The sequence below is a fragment of the Falco cherrug genome, chromosome 14 (assembly GCF_023634085.1).
Source record: "Falco cherrug isolate bFalChe1 chromosome 14, bFalChe1.pri, whole genome shotgun sequence".
In the NCBI taxonomy this organism is placed as follows: domain Eukaryota; kingdom Metazoa; phylum Chordata; class Aves; order Falconiformes; family Falconidae; genus Falco; species Falco cherrug.
The window spans coordinates 17,743,320-17,764,885 of NC_073710.1; the positions used below are offsets into that span (position 1 = coordinate 17,743,320).

Sequence of the window (21,566 nt, forward strand, 5' to 3'; positions counted from 1 at the left end):
ATTTATGACTGTGATCTGTATAAAAGCACACAAAAATAGAATAGTAGATGTAAGTTCTTTATATAATTTTCTTGCAAGATGTGGATGTAAAGACACTTTAATTTCTGTATGAAGAGGTCTTCTGTGTTGTTCAAAGTGATGTCTAAACTAGCTATAATCAAATGAAGCTGGAGAAAAAACATTCTTTAAAGTGGTTATAGGAAGTAGGTGGATAAGTAAAGTTATTGCTACTGCTGCTCTCTAGTGTTTTCTAGCCCTATGGGAATGAGTGTAGGGAAATGCTAAAAGCTGGTAAACTTTTTGGCAAGAGGCCCTTGAAAGGGAAAGGATTCGGGAAAGAGATGCTCCCTTGTCTCCTACTTGCTAATTTTAGTTGGTTTGCCTGAAATATTTCCAGGCTGATTCTGTTCTTCAAAGGGTGGTATGTAATGGCTCAGGATTCCTCACCTGCAACTGTAAACCTGTTGCACTGGTTGATACAGACTGAGCTTTCCTGAAGTGGAGTTCGGAAAAGCTCGGTGGTGCCAGCCTGGGTGCTGCGGGGCAGCCCTGGGTGCCACCTGCTGACTGCGGCACAGGCGCCTGCCCGGCAGTATTTCCAGTGTGTGTATTTGTGTCTCTGCTTGGTGCCATCCCAGACGTGTTACAGGATTCTAGGAAACTTATAATAAAAATGCGGTCGCTCCAAGTCATCTTCGAGCACCGCACGTTTGTGTGTGTGGCTCGAGGGCTGCGCTGGCTCCGAGGAAGGTGAGGCAGGAGCAAGTAACCAGAGTCTCGAGTTGGCGGAGGAGGCGCGCGTTGAGGGCTGCTCAGATATTCAGGCTTTGCCTTTCTGCTCTTGCCAGTGCACAGGGTTTGAGCTTGGAAATTAACTTGGCATAAACTTGTGCTTGCACTGCAGGTGGCTCACAGGTTGCGTGTTTTCCTTGGGAAATGGAGGGCCAGCGAAGAGCAGGATGATTGCCGCTTCTGCAGCTGGTGCTGCTGGCTGGGGTTTGGGCTCCGGCGCTGTGGAAGGTCCCCAGTTCCAGCCTGGGAGGCAGAAGGGGTGTTACTGGCCAGAAGAGGGTGCAGTGTTACTGTGCTACGTTCTAGTGCTCCAGCTCCTGGGGTCTGACGGCTGCCCCCGAGTTCGGCGCCCTTGGAGCGCTGTGCGGGATGGGTGCCTTTCAGGGTGGCTGTGGCGGTGACTGTGAGACCTGAGCAGTTGTACCTGTGTGGAAAAGGGAGTAAATCACCACAAAGGGACTTGCCTTCGAAATGCAGTTAGCAAACATTTCCGCCTGCCAGATACGGAGACAAAACACTTTTTTGTTGTCTGGTACTCTTCGTTGAATCTGGAATATTCTCATAAGTTCATTATAATAGTGTTTCACAAATATCAAATGAATACCAGATGAAGGCAAGTTACCTTCATATTTTCCAAAGAGTCGTTGTTTTCTCGGCTGATTCAGAAATAGCAGAAACCAAACCTGAATCGCTTTATTTGGAGCAAAGGATGAAAGCTTAAATAATATGCTTCTCTTAAGTCTGTGAAAACCTTGTGCTAAATACCTATGTGTATGTTTGATTAGTTAAGGACTTCCACTTGCACTGGGTGTCATATGCTCTGCACCGTTGCTCAAGAGTAAAGCATAGGTAATGCTGTAGATTTTTACCACAGGCGGACAGTGTTTCTCTCAGACTTCTTTAGTGCATCGTTAATATGACATATGCAGAGACTGATTCTTCATCTTAAACGTTGTGCAGTTGCTGCAAGGAGGTTAATTTATAATTGAAAAGTGCATTTATTTCCTCAGCAATGGTTTCCGAAACAAATAAAGGTGATTAGTCCCCTTCAAACAGGCTTTGGGAGGGATGTAAGCACCTTGAGACTCCACAGCGCATATTCTTTTGTATTTACAGTGAAGGGATAATACTGGATATGTCAAAAGCTGAAATATCACGTTGACAGTGTATGACAGTGTATGTGTCTGTTATTGACAGAACTCTAAAAGGGTTGGGTTGAAAGAGTCATGGAAATGAGGAATAAGTTTGCAAGATCGCTTAGCAGCAGTGGTTCAACAGCATATAAATTCTAGCAGCCTCGAACAAAAATTCAGTGTGGGTTTTTTTTTTAAGTTACATATCAAGATCGCATACTTCATAATGAGCTGCAGACTTTTCCAGCTGTTTTAAGTAAGTGCACAACTCCGTCATGATCACTTTCTTTTTGAATTGAAAGAATTTTATGTACTGTGAGTTCAGCTGTTGCATGTTACTGGTCTACAGGTATGTGGCAGCAGTGCACACGTGTGTGATCTGCATAATTTTTCGTATGTGCCTCAGCTCTTATTACCTGAGAATACAGGGTCTAGCGTCATCCTGGGCACCCAGAGTCCATGAGGATCTGAATTATGGGTTTTGCTTAGTGTGTATGTCTAACTATGTACTTACATTGGTATATAAAGAATATATTAATTCATATAAACCCCCATAATTCTGGCTTGAATTGAATTCAAAGACAGAACTTGTTTAATATTGCTTACTTTGACAGTAACTTCCTAATAACTCACAGTGCGCACAGTCTTTCAAATTGTTATTCTTAATGATGACACAGACTTTTCTAAAGACTAAGGATGTGCCGAGATCTTCACACTAGCAAAAAAATAAACATTGAGGCTCCTGTTCAGCTATACTGTATAAACAAGTAATAAAACAAATGAAGTGAGACAGAATAGTAGCATACACATGCAATGTGGACAGGTTAACGTAGAAAACAATTCTCATGTTTGAAGTACTTCTGTAACTGAGAATTTTTTTTAATTAATAAATGTTTTGTCAGCCTGACTTTAGAGCCATGTGCATGAGTGGATTTAAGTGAACTGAGGATAGAAAGCGTCATACGTCAGCCTGCAGGTTTTTTCAGGATGTAGATTTTTTAGACTGTAGATTAAGCTTTGTGTACATTGTATCCTGGGTTTTTTTTGAAGTATCGATCAAGCTAAAAATAGATTGAAAAAAGTGTGAAAGTGGGAGATGTCAGGGTATCTTTCACTCAATGATCCAGTGTTGGTCCACTCCATAAAAAGCAGGAAATCTTAACTACACATTAGAGACCCTGATGGGTCAGTCTTTCCTTCTACCAGAGGTCATAATTTATGACGCGCCTTTTTGCATCACACACAGGTGCATGGAGAATTGGGTGATGTCCGTACGCACTGGTTTGGTTTTTTTCTTTTCACTGTGGATATATGGAAATACTTAATAGAGCACACATTGGCTTTAGGATTCTTTGCGAGAACTGCTGGTGGAGCCCTGTCCTTGAGTACAGCCACTGCTGCCTTTCACTGGTGGTCTGCAAGTGGCGGAGGCTTTGTTCCTTCTCTTCACGAGCCCCTGGTTCAAAATTACAAAAATTTGCAGGTATTGAGAGGGATAAACGTGAGAGATACTTGTTTAGAAGCAGTACTTGGTAAAAACTCCTTAAAAATATTTTTTGCTACTGGAACATCGTAAAAATAAGGAAGTGCTTTCAGCAGTAAGTAGTAAACTGAATAATCTTGTAATATAGTATGTGTAATTAGGAAGATTCTCCCATTCAGTGTGCAGGAATTCTATTAAAAGAAAATGCTTATGCAAATGTAATGAGAAAGCTAACTGGCTGACTGAGAGCCCTGTCAGATGAGGGGAACACAGAAAATTTCCTTTCACAGCTGGTGTGAGCTTGAGGTGATGTGTCTGAAATATGTTTGGTTCTGTATCACTTACTTACTTCCCACTTGGAAATAAAACAGTTACCATCCTGCTGGTTAATTACAGCCGTGTGGATGGATTCTTTTGTTTGTATCACTTTAAGACTGAAAAAGAATCGGGATTCCTTCCCCTTTTGTTGAGTGGAAGCATATTTCAGTTTCAGAGCAATCATTTCTGTCCGTGGTTACAGAGGTGCATGCCTTCCCCCCTGCTACTCTCAGATTTGGTTTGAGTAGAGCCATCCCAGGGAAGTACGCAAGAGTAATGTTCTAAGGAGTGTTTTCAAATTCCTGAAGACTGAATTTTTTGCCATGGTGTTTTTTCCATACAGCTCAAGCAGCAGGCACAGCCCGCATTAAGCTGGAACTTGGTCAAATTCTGATGAAACGTGACCCCTTGCCCTTCCTGTCTTTGTTCCTTCCTAGTTTTAACTGCTAAAGCTGCTGTAAGCGTTCCTGAAAAGTTGTGCCTGTTTTTTAAAGTGTAACTGTTGAGAAAGATTGAGAATGAATTTTCACAAACAACTACAGTACAGATACTTTAATATTAGCCTTCTGTGATGTGGAGTAGGAGAATGCTTGTGCCTCACGCCGTTGTTGGTGTTTATTTAAACTCCAAAACCCTGAGTATCGAGCGGAGATAAACCCCTGAAGTTCCTGTATTTTCCAGGCTTGAACTTGATCAGTAGCGAGGCTAAACTCATCTAACTTCTTTGGTTTTCTTCTCCCTTAACATGGGCCTGTATTTACTACTAAAGGAAAAAAAAAATTTAAAAAATTGCAGTCTTCCCACATTTCTCTGCCACGCAGTCAGTTTTCATAATTGTAGGTAACTTGGTGCTAAAAAGCGATGAAAATACTGACTGTCCCCCTTGCCACAGTAAGGAGAGGAAGCTAATCAAATATAGTGCAAGGTGGTTTGCTCTGTAACAGTTTCTGGATCAGTGTAGAGGACTTCTCTGGTCTTAGTTCATCTGTCATCGTCTGCGACAGCTACAAACCGTTCCTTTGCTTTCTGCTGAACCTTAATCCTTCAAGGTATAGCACAGACAAAATAGTGGACAGCTGATACGTTCATTTGGCCTGTAAAAATTGATCTCTTTCTCCAAGATAATTGATATGTAGCAGCATCTCCTTCAGTGCCAGGAGAGAGGCTTACTTCTGAATCATGAGTTAAGATGATGCAGAATTTTCAAAGGTCAGCGGTGTCCGTGAGGATATTTCTTAACGTTTACACCCAAGTGAAACAGGCATGGCCGTGAAAACATATGGGGTGCTTTTCAAAGGTTTTTCAGACTTTCCTGTTCTCTGTAAATGATTTAATATTAAATTATTTAATAAAAGATCTAAAATAGCATTGATTTGTATGTCTTCAGGGTCTATAAATAGTAACTGTGACAGCATCTGCAAAAGTGCAGCAGTATTTTGTGGCAATTTGTTTCAGAACCGGCGAGGACGCTGACAGCTTTAGATATATGGGACACCTTGATTTGCCAGTGTCCCGTGTGGGTGATGAGTAGATAATTATCTGGTTTCCAAAGGCTTCAACATGGAAAACTGCTTTTTACTTGGTAGAAAGATCAGGCTGATGTAGTGTTGAAATGAGAATGTGCTTGATGTGAACACAGGAGCTTTGTAAGTTTATAGAAGGAGCTAGAAATTGATTGAGGAGAGCCCAGTATGTGATCAGGAAGGTCTGTTTCAGTTCCAGGTAGCGGACATTTCTTTCCCAAAATCCCTTACCAATTTGATTTCCCGTCTTCTATCCCTTGTTTAAAGTTAAGCGTTGTGGAGTGCTGCATTCTTCTTACTGGGCAGGGGATTTCTTTTCACTGATCAAGTACAGTTAAAGTCATTAAGGAATTACATGGGGGAAGGCACTCTGTAATAACAAGGCCCTGCTTTAGCAATTTGTTATTTCCCCTAGTGTGGACTATTAAGACTTACATTTATGACTCTACTGATTTTAAGACAAAGCTGCCTAAAATTTTCTCTGTAGGGAAAATTGACTGGCATAACTGTTGTAAAAAAGGCACTGTCATACACCTGCTATCTTCCAGAATGTCACGCTGCGTGGCTACAAGAATGTGTTACAGGTAGACAAGTGGAGCAATTCTGAAGTAAAGCAACTTCAGGATAAAGTATTCCAAACTTTCCAAACAGTGGTTCCAACTGCTTTTCCTGGCTAGGAAAAGCCAGGGACTGTCCCAAACTGGACAATGTTCTCAACAGTTTTTACATAGCAAATCAACTTGTACACTTTGTTCTGAGTCAAAGATGTTGTTTGCAAAACAAATCTGTATTTTTTTTTTTTTCTGTCAAATAGTAATCACATACCATTTTTTAAATTCTTATTTTTACAGGTGGATTTATCTAAATGACCAGAACCTGTGTATCCCAACTAGTTCTTCTTTCGTGTATGGAGCTGTGCCCATTGGAGCCAGCATATATGTGATTGGAGATCTCGATACAGGTCAGAATTAGAACTAATAATCTCCTGTTGCTTGTCTTCTTCCAGTCTTCTAAATACTTGGCACTAATGAGACTGAATTTTTTTTAAAATGAATTCTGGGCCTATGTTGTATTAAGTTACTGTGATCTTCAGAGGATTTATGTTGGACATACAAAACCAACCTGTACATTTCTGTACATTGGAGCTCAATCAGAAACAAATTCAGCCCTAGGAGCATTTGGTTGATGAGCAGTTTGAAGATCAGAAGAGGTCAAGGCTTAAGAGTATGTCACTGTATTTGTCTAAATACAAGAAAAAATGTTGGCGGCTGAGGTTGTTTCTCCCATCTTTGCAGCGGTGAGCAGGTGGTTCTGCATTCTGGGGACATCACCCAGTGGTTCATACGGATGCGATAAGGAGTCTTGGTTCTAAATCCCAACCGAATAAATGTGTACTAACACACACATTCGGTCCTCAGCTTTCAGCATCTGGCCACATACTCTAAGAGACATTTGGAAGACTACGTGCTTCCATGGCCATCTGTATGTGTCTGTGTGTAACGGGGCTCTCTGCAAAATAGAAAAGAGCAAAACTCTAAGTGTGGTGGGTTTAAGTAGGTAAGAGATGTCATAGTAGTTCCTTTTAACAATAATTTCAACCATACATCCAGGAACTGATTCTGTGCGTGCTCCTGTCCACATATTTTTGTTTTAGGGGTTAAATGTGGTGGTAGCTACAGTATGTTTTAAACATTTTATCTTCTTTTTTTTGTTTGTTTTTTGTGCGTGTGTGACTTTAGGTACAAATTATGACTATGTTAGAGAATTTAAAAGGAGCACGGGAACCTGGCAGCGCACTAAACCACTGTTTCCATCGGACCTCCGCCGTACTGGCTGCGCAGCTTTGCGGATCGCAAACTGCAAGCTCTTCCGACTGCAGCTTCAACAAGGATTATTCCGCATCCGCGTACCTTCTCCGTGATCCATATGCTGACAGTGGAGGAGACTGGAAGAATTCTGCGCAGTCCACCATAATATAGCTCTATATAAAGGAAAAGCTGAGAAATTACAGCTGAAACTTACACTGTATGCTGTGCTTTGGTATGGTAACTGTTTTTGTTTTAAATGCTTAAAAAGCTTGAGTCTCAGTTCTTGTTTTGGGAACAAATAACTTAAGTATACATTAAAAAGAAGAGAGGGGGGGAAAATAAAAGGGGGGGATCGAGGAAACACCTTCATTCGTAACCATTTGGAGTTTAAGCCGTGTTATTGAAGGAGGTTTTTTGTGTCTGAAACTGGTGGGAATTGATATTACTTTGGCGAAGTTTATTGAAAAGCAAAAAAAGATTTAAGATGCGTTTCCCCTGAGGGGAACTGATAAGAATAAACGTGCTATCTTGGACTGGATAGCTATAATACACAGAAGCTATACGATAACCAACCTCCCTGGTACACTGCAAAGACTGTTGTTTGCCCGTAATGCCATAGGAGATGTTGGTTGGTGCACCTTTTATTTCTAGTCCTTCCTCAAAAGTTAAGGTCTGTGCCTAAAAATGGTGGAGGTGTGTACATACGGTTTTTCATTTATTTGCAATGTTTTCATTCCTACAAATATTTTTAATATATTTAAAATGGACTAATCTGAAATGAATACAGTATACTAGAGAAGTAAACTGTTTTTTCTATGCTGTCATTTGAATAGCCTGATGAACTGGTGTACAGGCGGGTGGCATGCGTTTCTGTGTGGGCTTTGGCGGCTGTTTCCTTGAAGTAAAAAGGGAAACAGCGTTTGGAACAGTTAATGATGATTGCTGCTTTTGGTAAAAGACAACAAAACTTGACAAACGGGAGAAAATGGGTTGTGTTCCTTTTTACTTCAGATCGCTTGCAAACTAAGAACGGTTTTTAAGACTGAGGATTATAAAGTTGCATCTTATCTCTACTAGAACAAAGGTGAAATATGACAAGGATATATTTGTTTTGCAGAAAACATGATTTTCGGATTGTGAGTTAAGGAAAATTTGTACAGCGACTTTAAATTGGGATCAAAAGTTGGTTTACTAATGATTTCCATGCTAAGGTACAGTCTTGTTTACTGCTGTCTGACTTTGAAAGCTGGGGTTTATTGTGTGGTTATAGTGAAGAATTTAGTATCTTGCATTTTGTTTCTTACTAAGTCTTGTTCACATCAGTAGCGATATTTAATTGACTTCTGTTCGTAGTCAAGATCAGCTGGTAGAACACTTTTACCTCAATTTTTAATTTCATTATTGTTGTGATGGGTGGGATGTAACCTGTATTTATTTAAAAGGAATAATGAGAGACGGAAATAGAAATAAGACCTCCTGCCCTTCAGAAAAGGAGACTTTGTATAACCAGTATTAGAACTACATACAATACTTTCCACTCTGCAACTCTGTGGACCTCAGACAAGCCAATCTCTGCCCTCAGTTGTGTTCGTGTAAACATTTGTCGTCTTTACTGAATCATCGTAGGTATGCTGAAATACAATCCCAGACCAGTACAAAATAGTAATATTTCACTAAATATTCCTTGAAGAGACGTTCTGAAACTTCAGCTCAGTCCTTCCATAGCACTGGTGTATGGTTGGGATTACTCTGAATCTGAGCGAAGGGAGGGAAGAGGGCAGCAGCCAATCTATTGACCATTATTTATTTTTTTTTATTTTTTACAATGCTGAAGTGCTGCAAAACTTGAACTATATACATCAATTTTCTGACCTATATTAGTTGGCATATTGAAAAGTTTATATATTTATGCATTGCAGTAAACTTGGTGTGTGTATATATATAGTCTGTAGATTTTAAATTTATATATAATGCTTTACTACAGAAATGTGAACCACTATTTCCATCCTTGGCTGTCTTGTGAAATAAATCAAGTGCTGTTAGTTTATCTGTAAAACTTCCCTTTTTTGAAAATCTTAGATTGTTCAATTTTTTTCTTAGACAAAGTGCCAAGATCCCACGTTCAAAAGTGATGAATGTTTCTAAGTATCTATTTCACTTTTGAGCTCAGTTTTCTAAGTGGCTTAGGAAACTTTGAAAAATGTTATTCAGAATATTGCAGGCTGCTATCTCTTGAGTCCCTGTAGCTTCCCAGTACACTTGAGGGCATTCAGCATCCAGAAAACCTAAGTAATAAATGCACATAATAGATCCAAGTCATGTATACTCTAGCAGTGTTTTGCAGTTAAAGTTATTGAACCAAATGTTTACACTTAAAGTAGGATTAACAATAGGTATTCTTACTGTTTGTGTTTTTTTTAACATAAGTAAACCGAACAAATCTGTTGGTAATTGGAGTGTGTTGTGAATGCACTCGGTGAGCTGTGACCAAGGAGTTTTAAGGGTCTTCACCTGAAACAGTTACAAAGTTAATTTCGTAGCACGTGTGTACTATCACTTACTGTAGGTTGGTGGCCGGGGACCAAGTCCCTGGAGATGCTGTGTCCTGGAGTTCTGGGTGCATGCTTGAGCTGACGGTGTAAGCCCTGCTGAGATCTCAAAACTGGCTTCCTTGGCCTTGCTTCATGGGGGTGGGGATCATTCCCCAGCTGCGTTGTCTGTGGGGCCGGTCGGGGACACGCTTTGGCCTGTGTGTGTGTAGGGTAGGAGGGAAGGGGTTCGTCTCCCGGGGTCTGACTCGTGTCTGTCTGTCGGTTCTGATCTGCACGCCCGGTGACTCGTGCATCTCTTGGGATGTGCAGTAACCAGGTTCGATTGCCTCCCGGTTTGGAGCAAGGCTTCGAAGCCAAGGCTCTCCTTTCTCCAGGGAGAGCCTGGTGGTGCAGGTGGTGGGGTGTGAGCGGGGGAAGCAGACCTCTGGCTTTCCTTGGGAAAGGGACGGTCAGCTTCAGCAGCGGAGGAAGGCTTGGACGCCAGAGGTGCTGAGTGGAGGCAGGTCACCAGCTGCCTGGGTGTGTTGGGCGTGTGAACAGCTGGAGACTGAACTGGGCTCGCTGGTCCCTGCCGCCACCCCAGCTGTCCCTGCCTTCCCGGCAGCTGTGCACCCCTGCATGTGGCGGCTGGACCACATGGGAAGCGACTCGAGAATTTTTAGAGTTTGCAATCCAGGGGTTTTAGGTGGTTTGGCAGTTCAGAAAGTGAAGTTGTCCTTGCTTGGCACAGCGGCCTTAATTCCTTCCAGCTTGTGAATCGGTGCTCAAATTCAGCCAGTTCCCCCCGAGGTGACTTTTTGAATGATTTGCTTAGCCAGCTGGTGTGCACTCTGCTGGCTTCCAAGCGTCAGGATTCGAGGCACCTTCCTTACTGCTTTACCAAACCGGGTGCCTCGCTGGGGCCGTGAGCTCATCACGGTGTTGAAATGCCGATGTTTTGAGCCCAGTGTCTGTGTTGCTGAGGAGCGCTGCTGGGTTGGTGCCTACCACACCTGGGGTCGGGGCTGGGTCCTGGGGCGCAGGTCTCGAGCGGTTGCATCTTGAGCCAAGCTCAGCTCGAGGACTGGCTGGGTCACGCTGCAGGCGAGTGACTTGGGTTGGGGCTCTGCGTCCTTTCCTCCCCCCTGCTGTAGAGCCAGACAAACCCCAGCCATTGTAATCAGAAAGTCACCGCATACAAGGTAGGGAAGTTTGGGGGGGGGGGGGGGGGGGGGGCGAATATTATAAGCACACAACTGTCCTCAGTGCTTGTTTTACACATGTAGTCTAGTGGCTGCCCTGCACAGCAGAAAGGGTGATTTCAGGAGCAAAGGTATAAAGTGCTGTTGCTCTCACAAAATAAATCTCTTGGGTTTCTTAAGGAGGCACACACCTGGCCTGGTGAGATCTTTGTATTCCTAAAGAGTCAGCGTTGGACTTCAAAGGCTTATCGTTTCTGTTTCTATAACCTGAAAAAGAGGCATCCCGAAGAGTCTTCTGGTTTGTTACACCGCGGCAAGGGCTGCCTGTCCTCAAACAGTGTATCAGCTGTTCCTGAAGTTTTAGTTATTGTGGAAGTGCTGTATCAACCAGCTGTTCCTGGTCAAGTGACTTGCCGTAGCTTTGAGGGTACCTCATCTTTAACTTGAAGGCAAATTAATACGGGATTACACAAAAGGATAGTGGTGAATCTGAAAAGAAAGGCGAATGTACGAGACCAGCTCACCGTTAGCTGTGGGCAGGCTGTATCCCTGTCCGCTTTGGACTGCACGAAGCTTGCACGTCACACAGCCTGCCCTCTGAAGCCGAGTTCTTGCTGAAAATACGAGCTTTTTCTTCAAAGCTACTGAAGCGCCTGGCTTGCTTTACAAACTCCCCTTCCAGAAAACACCAGGCAGCTTCACTTCTTTTTTGCAGTACTTCTTACGCCTGCATCGCTTGGTAAATGCACAAGTACAAACATGAGGGCTTTATGGAGGGTTTTCCCTGTTTTAACTGCAGTTTCTTTGGCTGGTTCCATAAATACTGTGCCCGTACAGCCTGCATGGGTTTTGGTAACGTGCCATGCAGAGCGCAGGATGCAATAACAAACACAAGATGCTACAAGTGCCAAACTTTCGGTTTCCTCTGTATATAACAATAATTCAGCTGTTCTATTAAAATACAGAGATGCTTAAAATTCACTGTGTTCCAAAAAAGAGCAGTGTTTTTTGTTGTTGGGTTTTTTTTTAATGAATGCTATTTAAAACACTGTAAATCTTTGTTTTTTTAATACTGTTCTGCAGGTTTGTGTTACTCTTCACAGCTGCCTTGAGGCATCACCCCATGTGATGCGTATGGACACTTTGCTTGTTACTAGAGCAGTAGTGCCATGCAAGTACGTAACAAACGGCAGCTGACAACAGGTTTTAGTATTTAAAAAGTGTAAATATTTAGATAAAGTGCAACTCATTTGCATTTATCGTATCTGCAGAAGGAAGGCTGTGTCTCAGGAAGTGTGACTACCCCGGGACACAGGCATACTGAAGAGTGTAACTAAGGTATGTTTTGGTGCCACTCACAGCGATGCTTTGCAAAGAGTTATAATTAATTTGGGGTGCAGATTCTTTCTGCCTCTAATGTTAGCATCAAGGTTTTGGGGTTTGTGTTCTCTTAACCCTTTGGAGTACTTAAACAGCTTCTTCAGGTGGGTGGGAGGGGAGTTACATACATTATATACATGTTTATTTTGCAGTTAGAAGCTATTTCCATCTTTGAGTATTTCCTTTAACCGTTAAGGAACGAGTACGGGCCTGCATTTCAGTCGTCAGTCGCGTAGCCTTTTGACATTTGCTGCTTTCTGTTGCTTTTCCTTGTTTGCTGATGGAGTTGATTGCTGCGTCAGTAGGGTCCGTGTTTCCTTGGCACGCTACTTGTGAAAGCAAAGGAAGGAGATCTGCCTGGTCCCTTCAGAGTGGGAAGGTGAGCCAGTCAAAGCTGATTCGGAGGTATTGCTGTAAAGCCAGTAAGATTTGGGTGAAGCATGGCTCGTTTTCTGGAGAGGTCACATCTGCGTGCTCTGAAGTTTATTGGTCGGTTGGGCACCTACTCTCCAGCTCCAGCATCCCTGTGGTTTTTGTTTGGTCTTTTTTTCTGGGCAGTTCCTTGCTGTAGGAAGGATTACAGCCAGGCTTTAAGGTGACAGCTCTGATCAGCCGTGCCCTGCATGGTTCTGTAATCCTAACTGCTGTTATACTCCACTAATGAATTCTGTCAGATTTTTGATTAACAGGTAAGCTAAAAGAATAGACTAAACCCATGCAAAATGCCTGACTAGATAAGCACCTGCTAAAAAGGGTTAAGGATAATAGGACAATTAAACTATAAAAAGCTACCAACAGGTGATTGTTGTAGATCTATTGGTGATACAAAATCTTAAAGATATTTTTTAAAATGGCTTATTCTAGGTAGCTGCTTAGGAGTTATAGAAATAATTAAAATACGTAGAGTATTTTATCTAGAAAAATATTGGAAGGTTATTTGAAATAATTATTGAAGTGTCTTGAAAAGTGAGCTGGAAGATTGGAACTTTTCATTGTAAAAGGCTGAACCTTTGCAGGGTTTCATGTGAATAATGAACACCTGCCAGAGCACATCAATAAATGAACACGCTCAATGCCGTTGCCTACCTATGCCCTTGACTTTTCCTAATGAAACGAGACTATGCTGAGCCCTTGTAAAAAGCTGGTGGATCTGATTACAATAATAGGATAGAAAAAAGCATCTCCAGTGTAAGTAACATTATTGATAAAATGTGAACATGCAGGGTTTTTTTTAAATACTAGGTGGTTTTGAATCGCCACCTAATGCCCTTGATAAGACATCCTCTGGTTTTGTCAAGGGCAAGTTTATTTTATCTGTAGTTTTAAACCCAGTGGGAGCCTGGAAGGTGCCACTGAAGCAGGCTGTGCAGTGGGCTGCTTTTACAAGTGTAATTTCTGTGCATTCTGTTAGCATGCTGCCACCTCTACCTATTTCAGAAGAGGGAAAAAAAACAACCAAAACACCCGTGGAACAATATTGCACCTGATGAAAGCAAGAGCCAATTTGTAAAGTCTAAATTTCAGTATGCGGTAGGCAGCGTGCTACAAAAACCTTATCCCTGGCTGTTTTTGAGTTTCTCACCTTAATGCTGTCACATGCTAACGCTTCAGCAAGGCAGCATCTGTGTTACTCATTCACACGTGATAGCAGGAAAGCATTGTTGTCTTTGTCGCTTGTTTTGGGGTTTTAAAAAGCAAAGTCTGCTTAATTATTAGAGTAACCGGTACACTGGGGTGTCTGGCCACGTGGTCAGATTGAACAGAGCTGACATTCTTTAAAGCTCTTATTAAAGTTTCTTTCTGAGGGGAAGCCAAGGAGTACCCTCTTCAGAAATACTTTCAAACTCTTCCAGAACTAGTCTTAAACCAGTCCAAAGGACTCTTCTGATTTGCTTAGAGAAACCGGGATCTGTTCTAGCTTTTGTTTGCTTGGGGAAACAGCTGCGAAGTCAATTCTAAGCACTGTTGGGGTTTTTTTTTCTCCCTGACTTCCAAAACCTAATGATTTGCTTCTTGTAATCAAAACGTTTTTGTATTAAAGGGTCTGAGTCTGTATTTTGCAATGTGCGCTGAGTATTCTGTCGTACCCTAGTGCAGTCGATGCAACCAGCAAGCTGTGTTCTGGTGGGCTCCTAGAAGGCGGCAGCGTTACAGTGTTGATGGGGGAGGAAAAGTACCAGTAAAACAAGACTCCCTTACACTGCACATGGCCTTGCCCTGTGGATCTGATGGGGCAAGAGGCTGGTGTTGGCACAGAGCTGGTGTAATTGCCACCCCTTGCTGCCCTCTGTGTTTGGGAATGTGGCTGGGACGTTGCCCAGCTGCAGACATCGGGTGCCAGAGGGGACTCGAGGCTGTGGCTGGCTGGCTAGGAATTGACCCCAAAGCCCTGTCAAACCAACAGATGCAGATTCCTGGGCGTACCCCATGCATAGTGCTGCTTTCTAGTCCTAGTTGGTTTGTCTTTCGCTCTTACTAACAGGATTTTGCTTTTACTCTTGCCCCAAATTTACTCCTGAATGCGTTGCTTTTGCCGACAGTCGCTAGGGAGAGCTGCTGCGGGCTGGAGGACGTCCACACAAAGGGCTCTGTGCGCTGGCTTTCTGCACGTCCGTGCATCCTTTAAACTCCCCTTGGTGTATGTGGGGACAGTGCCTAATACCCATTGAAATGACTTTTCATCAAGCTTGTAAAACTAGTATCGGCAGGTTAGAGATCACCTGAAGATCTGTATGCAGCCCTGTAGGTAGAGCATGGGTAGCCCACTCCCACGTGTGAGCATTACTAGTGGCTGGAAGTCTGCCCCCTTGTCCGTGGGGAAAAGCCCCTGTTCCCAGCTACCTCATTATTTTTTTTCTTTGCACTTTGTCAAATCTTTTTGTTGTTTTCTTTTAAATTGCATTTTGTCCTTCTATGAAAAACGAAAAGCAGACAAGAATCAGGGCAGAATGATGCCATTGTCCAAGGACAGTTTAATTTCATTTTAAATGCGTATTTCTGTACAAAAAGACCAAGGTTGACCTGCAGCTGCTGTAAAAAGTAAATAAGAATTTATATTACTTGAAAGTCACTATTATACTTGTAAATGTGAGAAGCGATTGAAAGACTGTCCTGAGAATTTTTAAATAGGAAAAAATATGTTTAAAACCACAGAAGAGACTGCTCTTTTTAAGGACAGATCAGATAGTTTTTTATCTGTCTCTGCGCTGCACTGTTTTGCCTGCGGACTTGATCCATTATCTCAATAGAGAGATTCACTGCTTTTTCTGTAATGTCTCATCTGGATTATTTTTTTTTTTTCATGGAGTTCCTCATTTATTCACCTACAGAGGAAAAACTGTCCAAATAAATACCCACCTTCTGTACCTGAAATGATGTATTTGCCCATTTCTTTGGGATCTTCAAGTATGCAGAATTTTGCTTAGCTTGAAGAAATTTTTTAAAAAAAGTTTTCTTCTGCTTCTAAAGGTGCTATTTTGACATATTTTTGAATTCCTTACCACTGTGCTTGACGACTTAAAGTATTTATGTAAGCTGATAATCAGCTCGTGTTTGTTCTCTGGGTTTTGTTGGGTTTTTTTTGAGTATTTTTTTTTTTTAAAAAAATCCCTTTTCATAAAGACAGATTCTGAACTGTCAAAGGCCTTAACAATACAAAATGTAATGGGAAAGGGAGAACGCTGCCTTTTTTCTTTCTTTGTAAAGGAAAAACCAAGAAATGCTTCATGGGGAACATTTTCCTTTAAAATTTTAAGTAGCGGCTCATATTAAGGTTGAATTAAATGTAGCAAACATTTTACTGGCCATGCACAAATAGGAGGGATAAAACAAGGAGCTATTCATGTCTCTGCAGACTGTACCAATTAGCTGCTAATTCCAGAGCCTTCTATTGGCATCGTGGTGGCTATTCCATAAATATTAATCTTCTTGGGCTGAGTCCCAGGAGCTGGCGGTGTGTCTGGGACGTGCTGACCCGTATGACTGTCAGAGCATGGGGATGCTGGGCCAGGTGTGGGTTTTGCCTCGCAGCTCGTCTGTTCAGCCCGTGTTTGAGGCACGGCGCGTGGCTGGCAGGTCCGTGCACCCTGGATGGAGGGGCGGAAGGAGGGAAGGTAGAAGGACTGCTGCCATCGCTAGGCTGACACCAGCTTGGCAGATCTGAGGAGAAGATTCTTGCAGATGCAAGCCGTGGAGCAGAGGAGCTGAATTCTAGTTGTGTCTGGGATACTTCGTTGTCCTTATTGTGCCCGTTAATTTGGATCATCAGTTCGGTGTAGGGTTTTGGTAACTTAAGATTGCTAGAAGTTTTTCATTTTGTGGAGGACGTAAAAGCTCTTACTCCTGCCCTGTCTGAAGCCGCAGGGAGGATTGGGGGGTGATATTTGAACTTGTCCCCTCTCCAGGCATCAGGCTGCAGCCTTTTCATAGGCTTCACAGTCCCGGTGGTGTAGCATTTCCCAGTCTTGTTAATCTGAGAGCCCTTTAGCCTTTTGAAAAGAGTCTAGAGACTGCCTTGTCCTTCTCCTACCTCACATCTCAGGTGCTGCCCTCTGGACCATCCAAACTTCTCCAGACTTGTTGCCCAGGAACCACAGGCTGGTGGCCTTCACAAGGAGTACCTGTGTTACCTGCAGCACTGGCTGAAAAACAGCCAATAAATGAGGGACCATACTGAGCTTGCAAACCCTTGATGCTCTTATTTTAGGGACGGCTGAGGAGTGGCACTGTTCATTGCCAGGCCTGCGCGGAGTCTGAGCCTTGCAGCTGCGCCCTGGCAGCGTGGGTAGGGATGAGTCCACCCTGACTCTCACGTAAGGGTAAGGTATGAAGGTTTATGGTAGAGTGTTACAGGAGATCTCATACATTACGTTTGTTGTATTTAAATCTGAAAATATTGGAGGCTCTGGAAATATTTCTGCAGGGTGGAGCAGCGAGTGTTGGCCTAAGTAACCAGGGAGTTCCTGGCCATCTGGTTTTCCCCTCCAGTTTTTGGTATGGTGGTTGGGGTTTTTGTGTTTTCTTTTTTTTTTTCTATCTTTCTTTCTTTGAGAAAACAGGAATGTGTAAGTGCTTCCCGGTTTGTATGCTTACTGTTTAATAATCTGAAGTGGGAGCCTGACAAGCTGAGATTGTTTTAAGGAAAAAGCAAAATTTCTTCACGTTAGATGCTCTTCCTTCAGAGTTTTCCCTCTGTAAACCATGTTTATTGAGTACTATGAATTTTGTAGGATTGTGCTAAAGAATTGAATATAGTATATGAATGATGACTAATATACCTAGCCTTTGTACTGTACACATACTCTATTTTAGCATAAGAGAATGAGATTGATTAATTACATTGATTAATCCAATTATGATGTGTGTATTCTACGAACCAAGTAATAGGAGGGTGTTGGAATGTAATGCTGCTGCTCTCGTAAAGGCTCAGCATTCTGTCAAATCCAAGATCTTGATAATTACCAGGATATTGTTAGAATACATTGCTGCTTTTTCCACAAAAAATATGTCAGTGTGGTATGGTAGAAACACTCACCTGGGCTTGTTTACCATCGCTGGCATGCAGCTTGACAGCAAGGTTTATTCTCATCATCCAGCTGTCATGCTTTGACTTCTGTATTACAGATGTGTTTACAGGCTTTTTATGTGTGTATGTTTTCTGTGGATCTTTTGTGCTTTGTGTGGGAATGGGGTTTTTGCTTTTATTTATGTGCCCACCCCAGCTTCCTGTGTTGCTTTAGAAATGAGTCCGTGAATTGCTTGGGGCCAGGCTTTGGAATGCTCTGACTTGGGCTTGTTGAGTTACTTCTGTTAAAAACAGGGAAAAATAAGACATGAGTGCTCTTTGGCCTCAATCAAACTATGCAATATAGCGCACCAGAGAGCTGATTCCTTGTGACACAGAAGACACACAGCTCTTGTGTCCTTCCAAATGTAGTCCTTGGTCCAAGGTTAGGAGGACTTGTACTCAGTGGCTGCCCAAGAATCCTGCATCCATATCAACTGCTGTTCACTGGTTTTCCTCCTTCCCCCCTGTCAGTTTATTAGGTGTTCTGATGCTGAATGATGTGCTATCAAAGTGTATCCCTCCTGTCCGTCTCGTATTGTTGTCAGTTGTAGCTTGTCTTGTAAACCCACCAGTGTGGCTTACCTGCTGGAGTATAGGGGCCACTTTATGACACTTGCATCTCTTTGCTCTAGAGCGTGTCAGGCATTTTGAGTTTGCCATGCCCCTCCAGAGAGATGTAGGTCTTGCTTTTTATGTTCCTGTGTTGTTCAGTTGTGGATCTGGTGCTTACGGTAAAGAATACCTTTGATGTCTCGAATCCAGTCCAAGTAAGTTTTCATTTCCACTGCTATGTGAGTTTGGTTTTGCTGCTTCCATGGCAATTCAGGGATAAATGCCCATGTGGTTGGGGCTGCTGGTAAAGGTTCTTTGTTCTCCCGTTGCTTCATTTTTCCAGTGAAGTTTGTTCCTTGTGTTCCTCTTCTTCCCGCTGTTAAATGCTAAGAAAACTGGTCCACTGTTTTCCCCTGGTTCTGCATCCTATGAGTAGCTCGTATCTACCAGCTGATGATGTCTTCTCACCTTTACGTGTGTTCTTCTGCATAGCTGGCCTATATTTCTCATTTACTTAGCCCACCTTGTACCTCGTACCGCTTCTCCCTCCAAACTCCATTTGCTGTTCTGTCTTTCTTTAAGTCAGGTTAACCTCGATTTATTTCCCTGATTTCAAAAAGGGATTTCAGTACATAGCACGGGAGACAAACAGGAAATCTCTCTGCGGGTGTCTGTGTACGTTCATTCCCTCCCCAGCACATACAGTGTAAGGGCCTTGTTCAGCCTGGTCCGTTCCTAACCCCAGGTTTTCTTTCCCTAGTGCTAGGCAGAACAAAGTCTGAAGGCTTTCCTTATTTCTTTTGGTAATTGAAAATATTTGGAGATTTTCTTCTTCAGAAGTAGCCACTGCAGATGAGCAGCTGGCATGAGAGAGGGTTGTTATGCTTCCATATTCAGTATTTTTAATTGAGGAACAAATAATTTATTTTGGGGAAAAAATGTAAATTTTTTTGTATTTGTATGTCAAAGTGGCCTTTATAGGAAAAGCACATAAAATATTTAGATTAAAATTGCTTAGTTGTGTAATTTTAGTGGGGATTTTTGTATTGACAGGGTTTCTATGCATTTTTCAAAATATACTTGCTGTTTTGTGTTAGAATTATCGGAAATATTTTTAAAAACGTGTATTACCACATTTTCCATGGTTGATCCCTTTACTATCATTCCTTTTGAATACTGCAAAGATTTTAATTAACCCTGTAAATTAATTTTCCCCCACAAATATTTGCATTAAGTCAATGTAATGAGTTATAGCATGGGTATGTAGCTTTAAGGGAATAAGCCTAATAGTTTAGCTTAATTATAGAGAGATCTTTTTGGAGAAGGGCAGTATGCAGTGTTTCGATTGCACTTAAAAGACTAAATTAGCAAATTGAGTTTTTGCTGTACCTCGCTGGGATTTTTTTTTAACTGTTTCCATCCTATATTGTTTACACTCGAGCATCGTTTAAATACGTACTACTTGTGCAGCATGCAATTCTCCTTCATTCTGTTGGGATAATGCTAATGTTAACAGATACGGAAAGTTTTGGAAAGTGTGTGGTATCCTAATGGATATGACATGAGTTTGGGGGAGGGAGGAGAGGAAACTTAGATCCATTAGTGTATTTTTCCATTTAATTATGCACACATTTTCGCATTAGCTGAGGCTAAAGGAACTGAACTTACATTTGAATTGTAAGTAAAACTACTGGTTTGGGGGTGGGAGGAAACAAAGGAGGGGTTTGCAGAACTGCAGGCGAAAATACCCGTTAGTTGTGCTGCAGTGCGATTGCCTTGACTGCCTACGCAAAGTATAACCCGAGTGTGATCCATCAGACCCTTCTGTTATTGCTCGGATTTTACTTTCTGTTCTCGAGGTGTTACTGTAAGCTTGCTAAGTAGAACCTTCCCAGAAATGTTTGTCAACTGACGCTTCAGTTTTACCATTTTATGGTTGTATTTTAAATTTTTGTTCTTGGTTCTGTTTCATAAGAGATCCCACGTTGTTCATAAGTTAGTATTAAGTGCAAGCTTTTAGGCGTAGTAACAAACGAACATTGCATGCTACCATGTATTCTCTCCTAACTGAAGAAAAATGTGCAATTTTAATGGCACTTTGACCTATTGCTGAAACACTGGGTTTTGCAATGGAACAAACTCTCAACAAATGAAAACACTCTGCGTCTATGTTAGATGTCTTCAAAGTGAAAAAGGCAGTTACTCCAATTGTACCCACAGATAATTTGGTATTGATTTTTTTTTTTTTTGAGGGGAAAAAAAAAAAAAAAGGTTTATGATCTGTTACTAGAAAAATACACATCTCTTGGTTTACTTTAGTTGCCATAAATTGCCCAGTGCAGAGTCTGGTCCACCTCCATCCATTTGTTTTCATGGAGTAGTTGCACATAAAATTCTAACAGCAAAGCAGGAAAGCTGGTTGGTTGCTACCAGTAACCTCCCTTGCAGAATTGCTTTGTGGCTCACACACAGTACAAAAAGGGACATGAGAATTTTCCTGGATTAAGTAGCACTCGCTTCGTTTACGTGTTCAGTATAATGTTGGGTGACTAAAGGGAGGTTCCCTTTTTAAAGTATTTGACTTGTGCTTTGGGGACTTAGTTGCCACTGTGCAAATTGTGCTGTAATATTGTACCAAGGATCAGTGAAAGTGTTTTATCTTTTTTAATGTCGTTTGTATTTGACCGGGTTTTATAAATGTAAGAAAACAGAGTGTTGTATTTTGATCTGAAATTTGCGTATGGTAAAAGTAACTTTGCTTTATGTATTGGAGGTTTGTTCAGAACTTGAATTATTTTATAGAAGGGTACAGACCAAAATTAATTGTCTTAAAGGTGTTTAATAAACTAACCAAATAAAACATTGATGGTTTGAAAACTTGTTAACTGCTCCTTACGCTTTTTCTTTCTATTTTTAAAGGAAAGGAAGAACGTAATTCAGGATTTTCTCTCAAGGTCTTAGGAAAAATGAAAAAAAAAAAAAGAGTAGTTTTTATAAATATCATCTCCCATGAGTTATCTGTTTTATTATTAAACATTCCTACATGCCAGAAGTTTAATCAAAGGGGAAACCCCAAAGGAAATAAATGGAGGAAAGGCTAAGGAAGCAAGGGGAGGCGGAGCAGTCCCCCTCCGGCTCTGTCCGGTCAGTAAGTGCTTACGGCCCACGGGCCGTGGGTGTTGGTGGTGGCCGCTCTGGGAGGAATGGGAGTGGGAAGGAGCTGCTGCTCACCTGTCAAAGCTCTGACAGTTGTTCGAAGGTCTCCGTTCTCCCCTGCG

The 21,566-nt window shown here is 42.0% G+C and overlaps 1 protein-coding gene across 3 annotated transcripts in view; it reads left to right on the forward strand.

Moving 5' to 3' along the window:
• The window catches only part of GAN (gigaxonin), a 42,012-nt gene extending 20,839 nt beyond the window's left edge, over positions 1 to 21,173 (forward strand). For 2 of the 3 annotated variants that reach the window (XM_055726391.1, XM_055726392.1), the window contains 2 exons: positions 6,101 to 6,210; positions 6,989 to 21,173. In XM_055726391.1, the coding sequence (XP_055582366.1) occupies positions 6,101 to 6,210; positions 6,989 to 7,170 (292 nt within the window). In that variant the 3' untranslated portion in view covers positions 7,171 to 21,173. The remainder of the gene's footprint in view (positions 1 to 6,100; positions 6,211 to 6,988) is intronic. The other variant, XR_008735070.1, reaches the window with a different exon arrangement.
• The last annotated feature ends 393 nt before the right edge of the window (positions 21,174 to 21,566 follow it).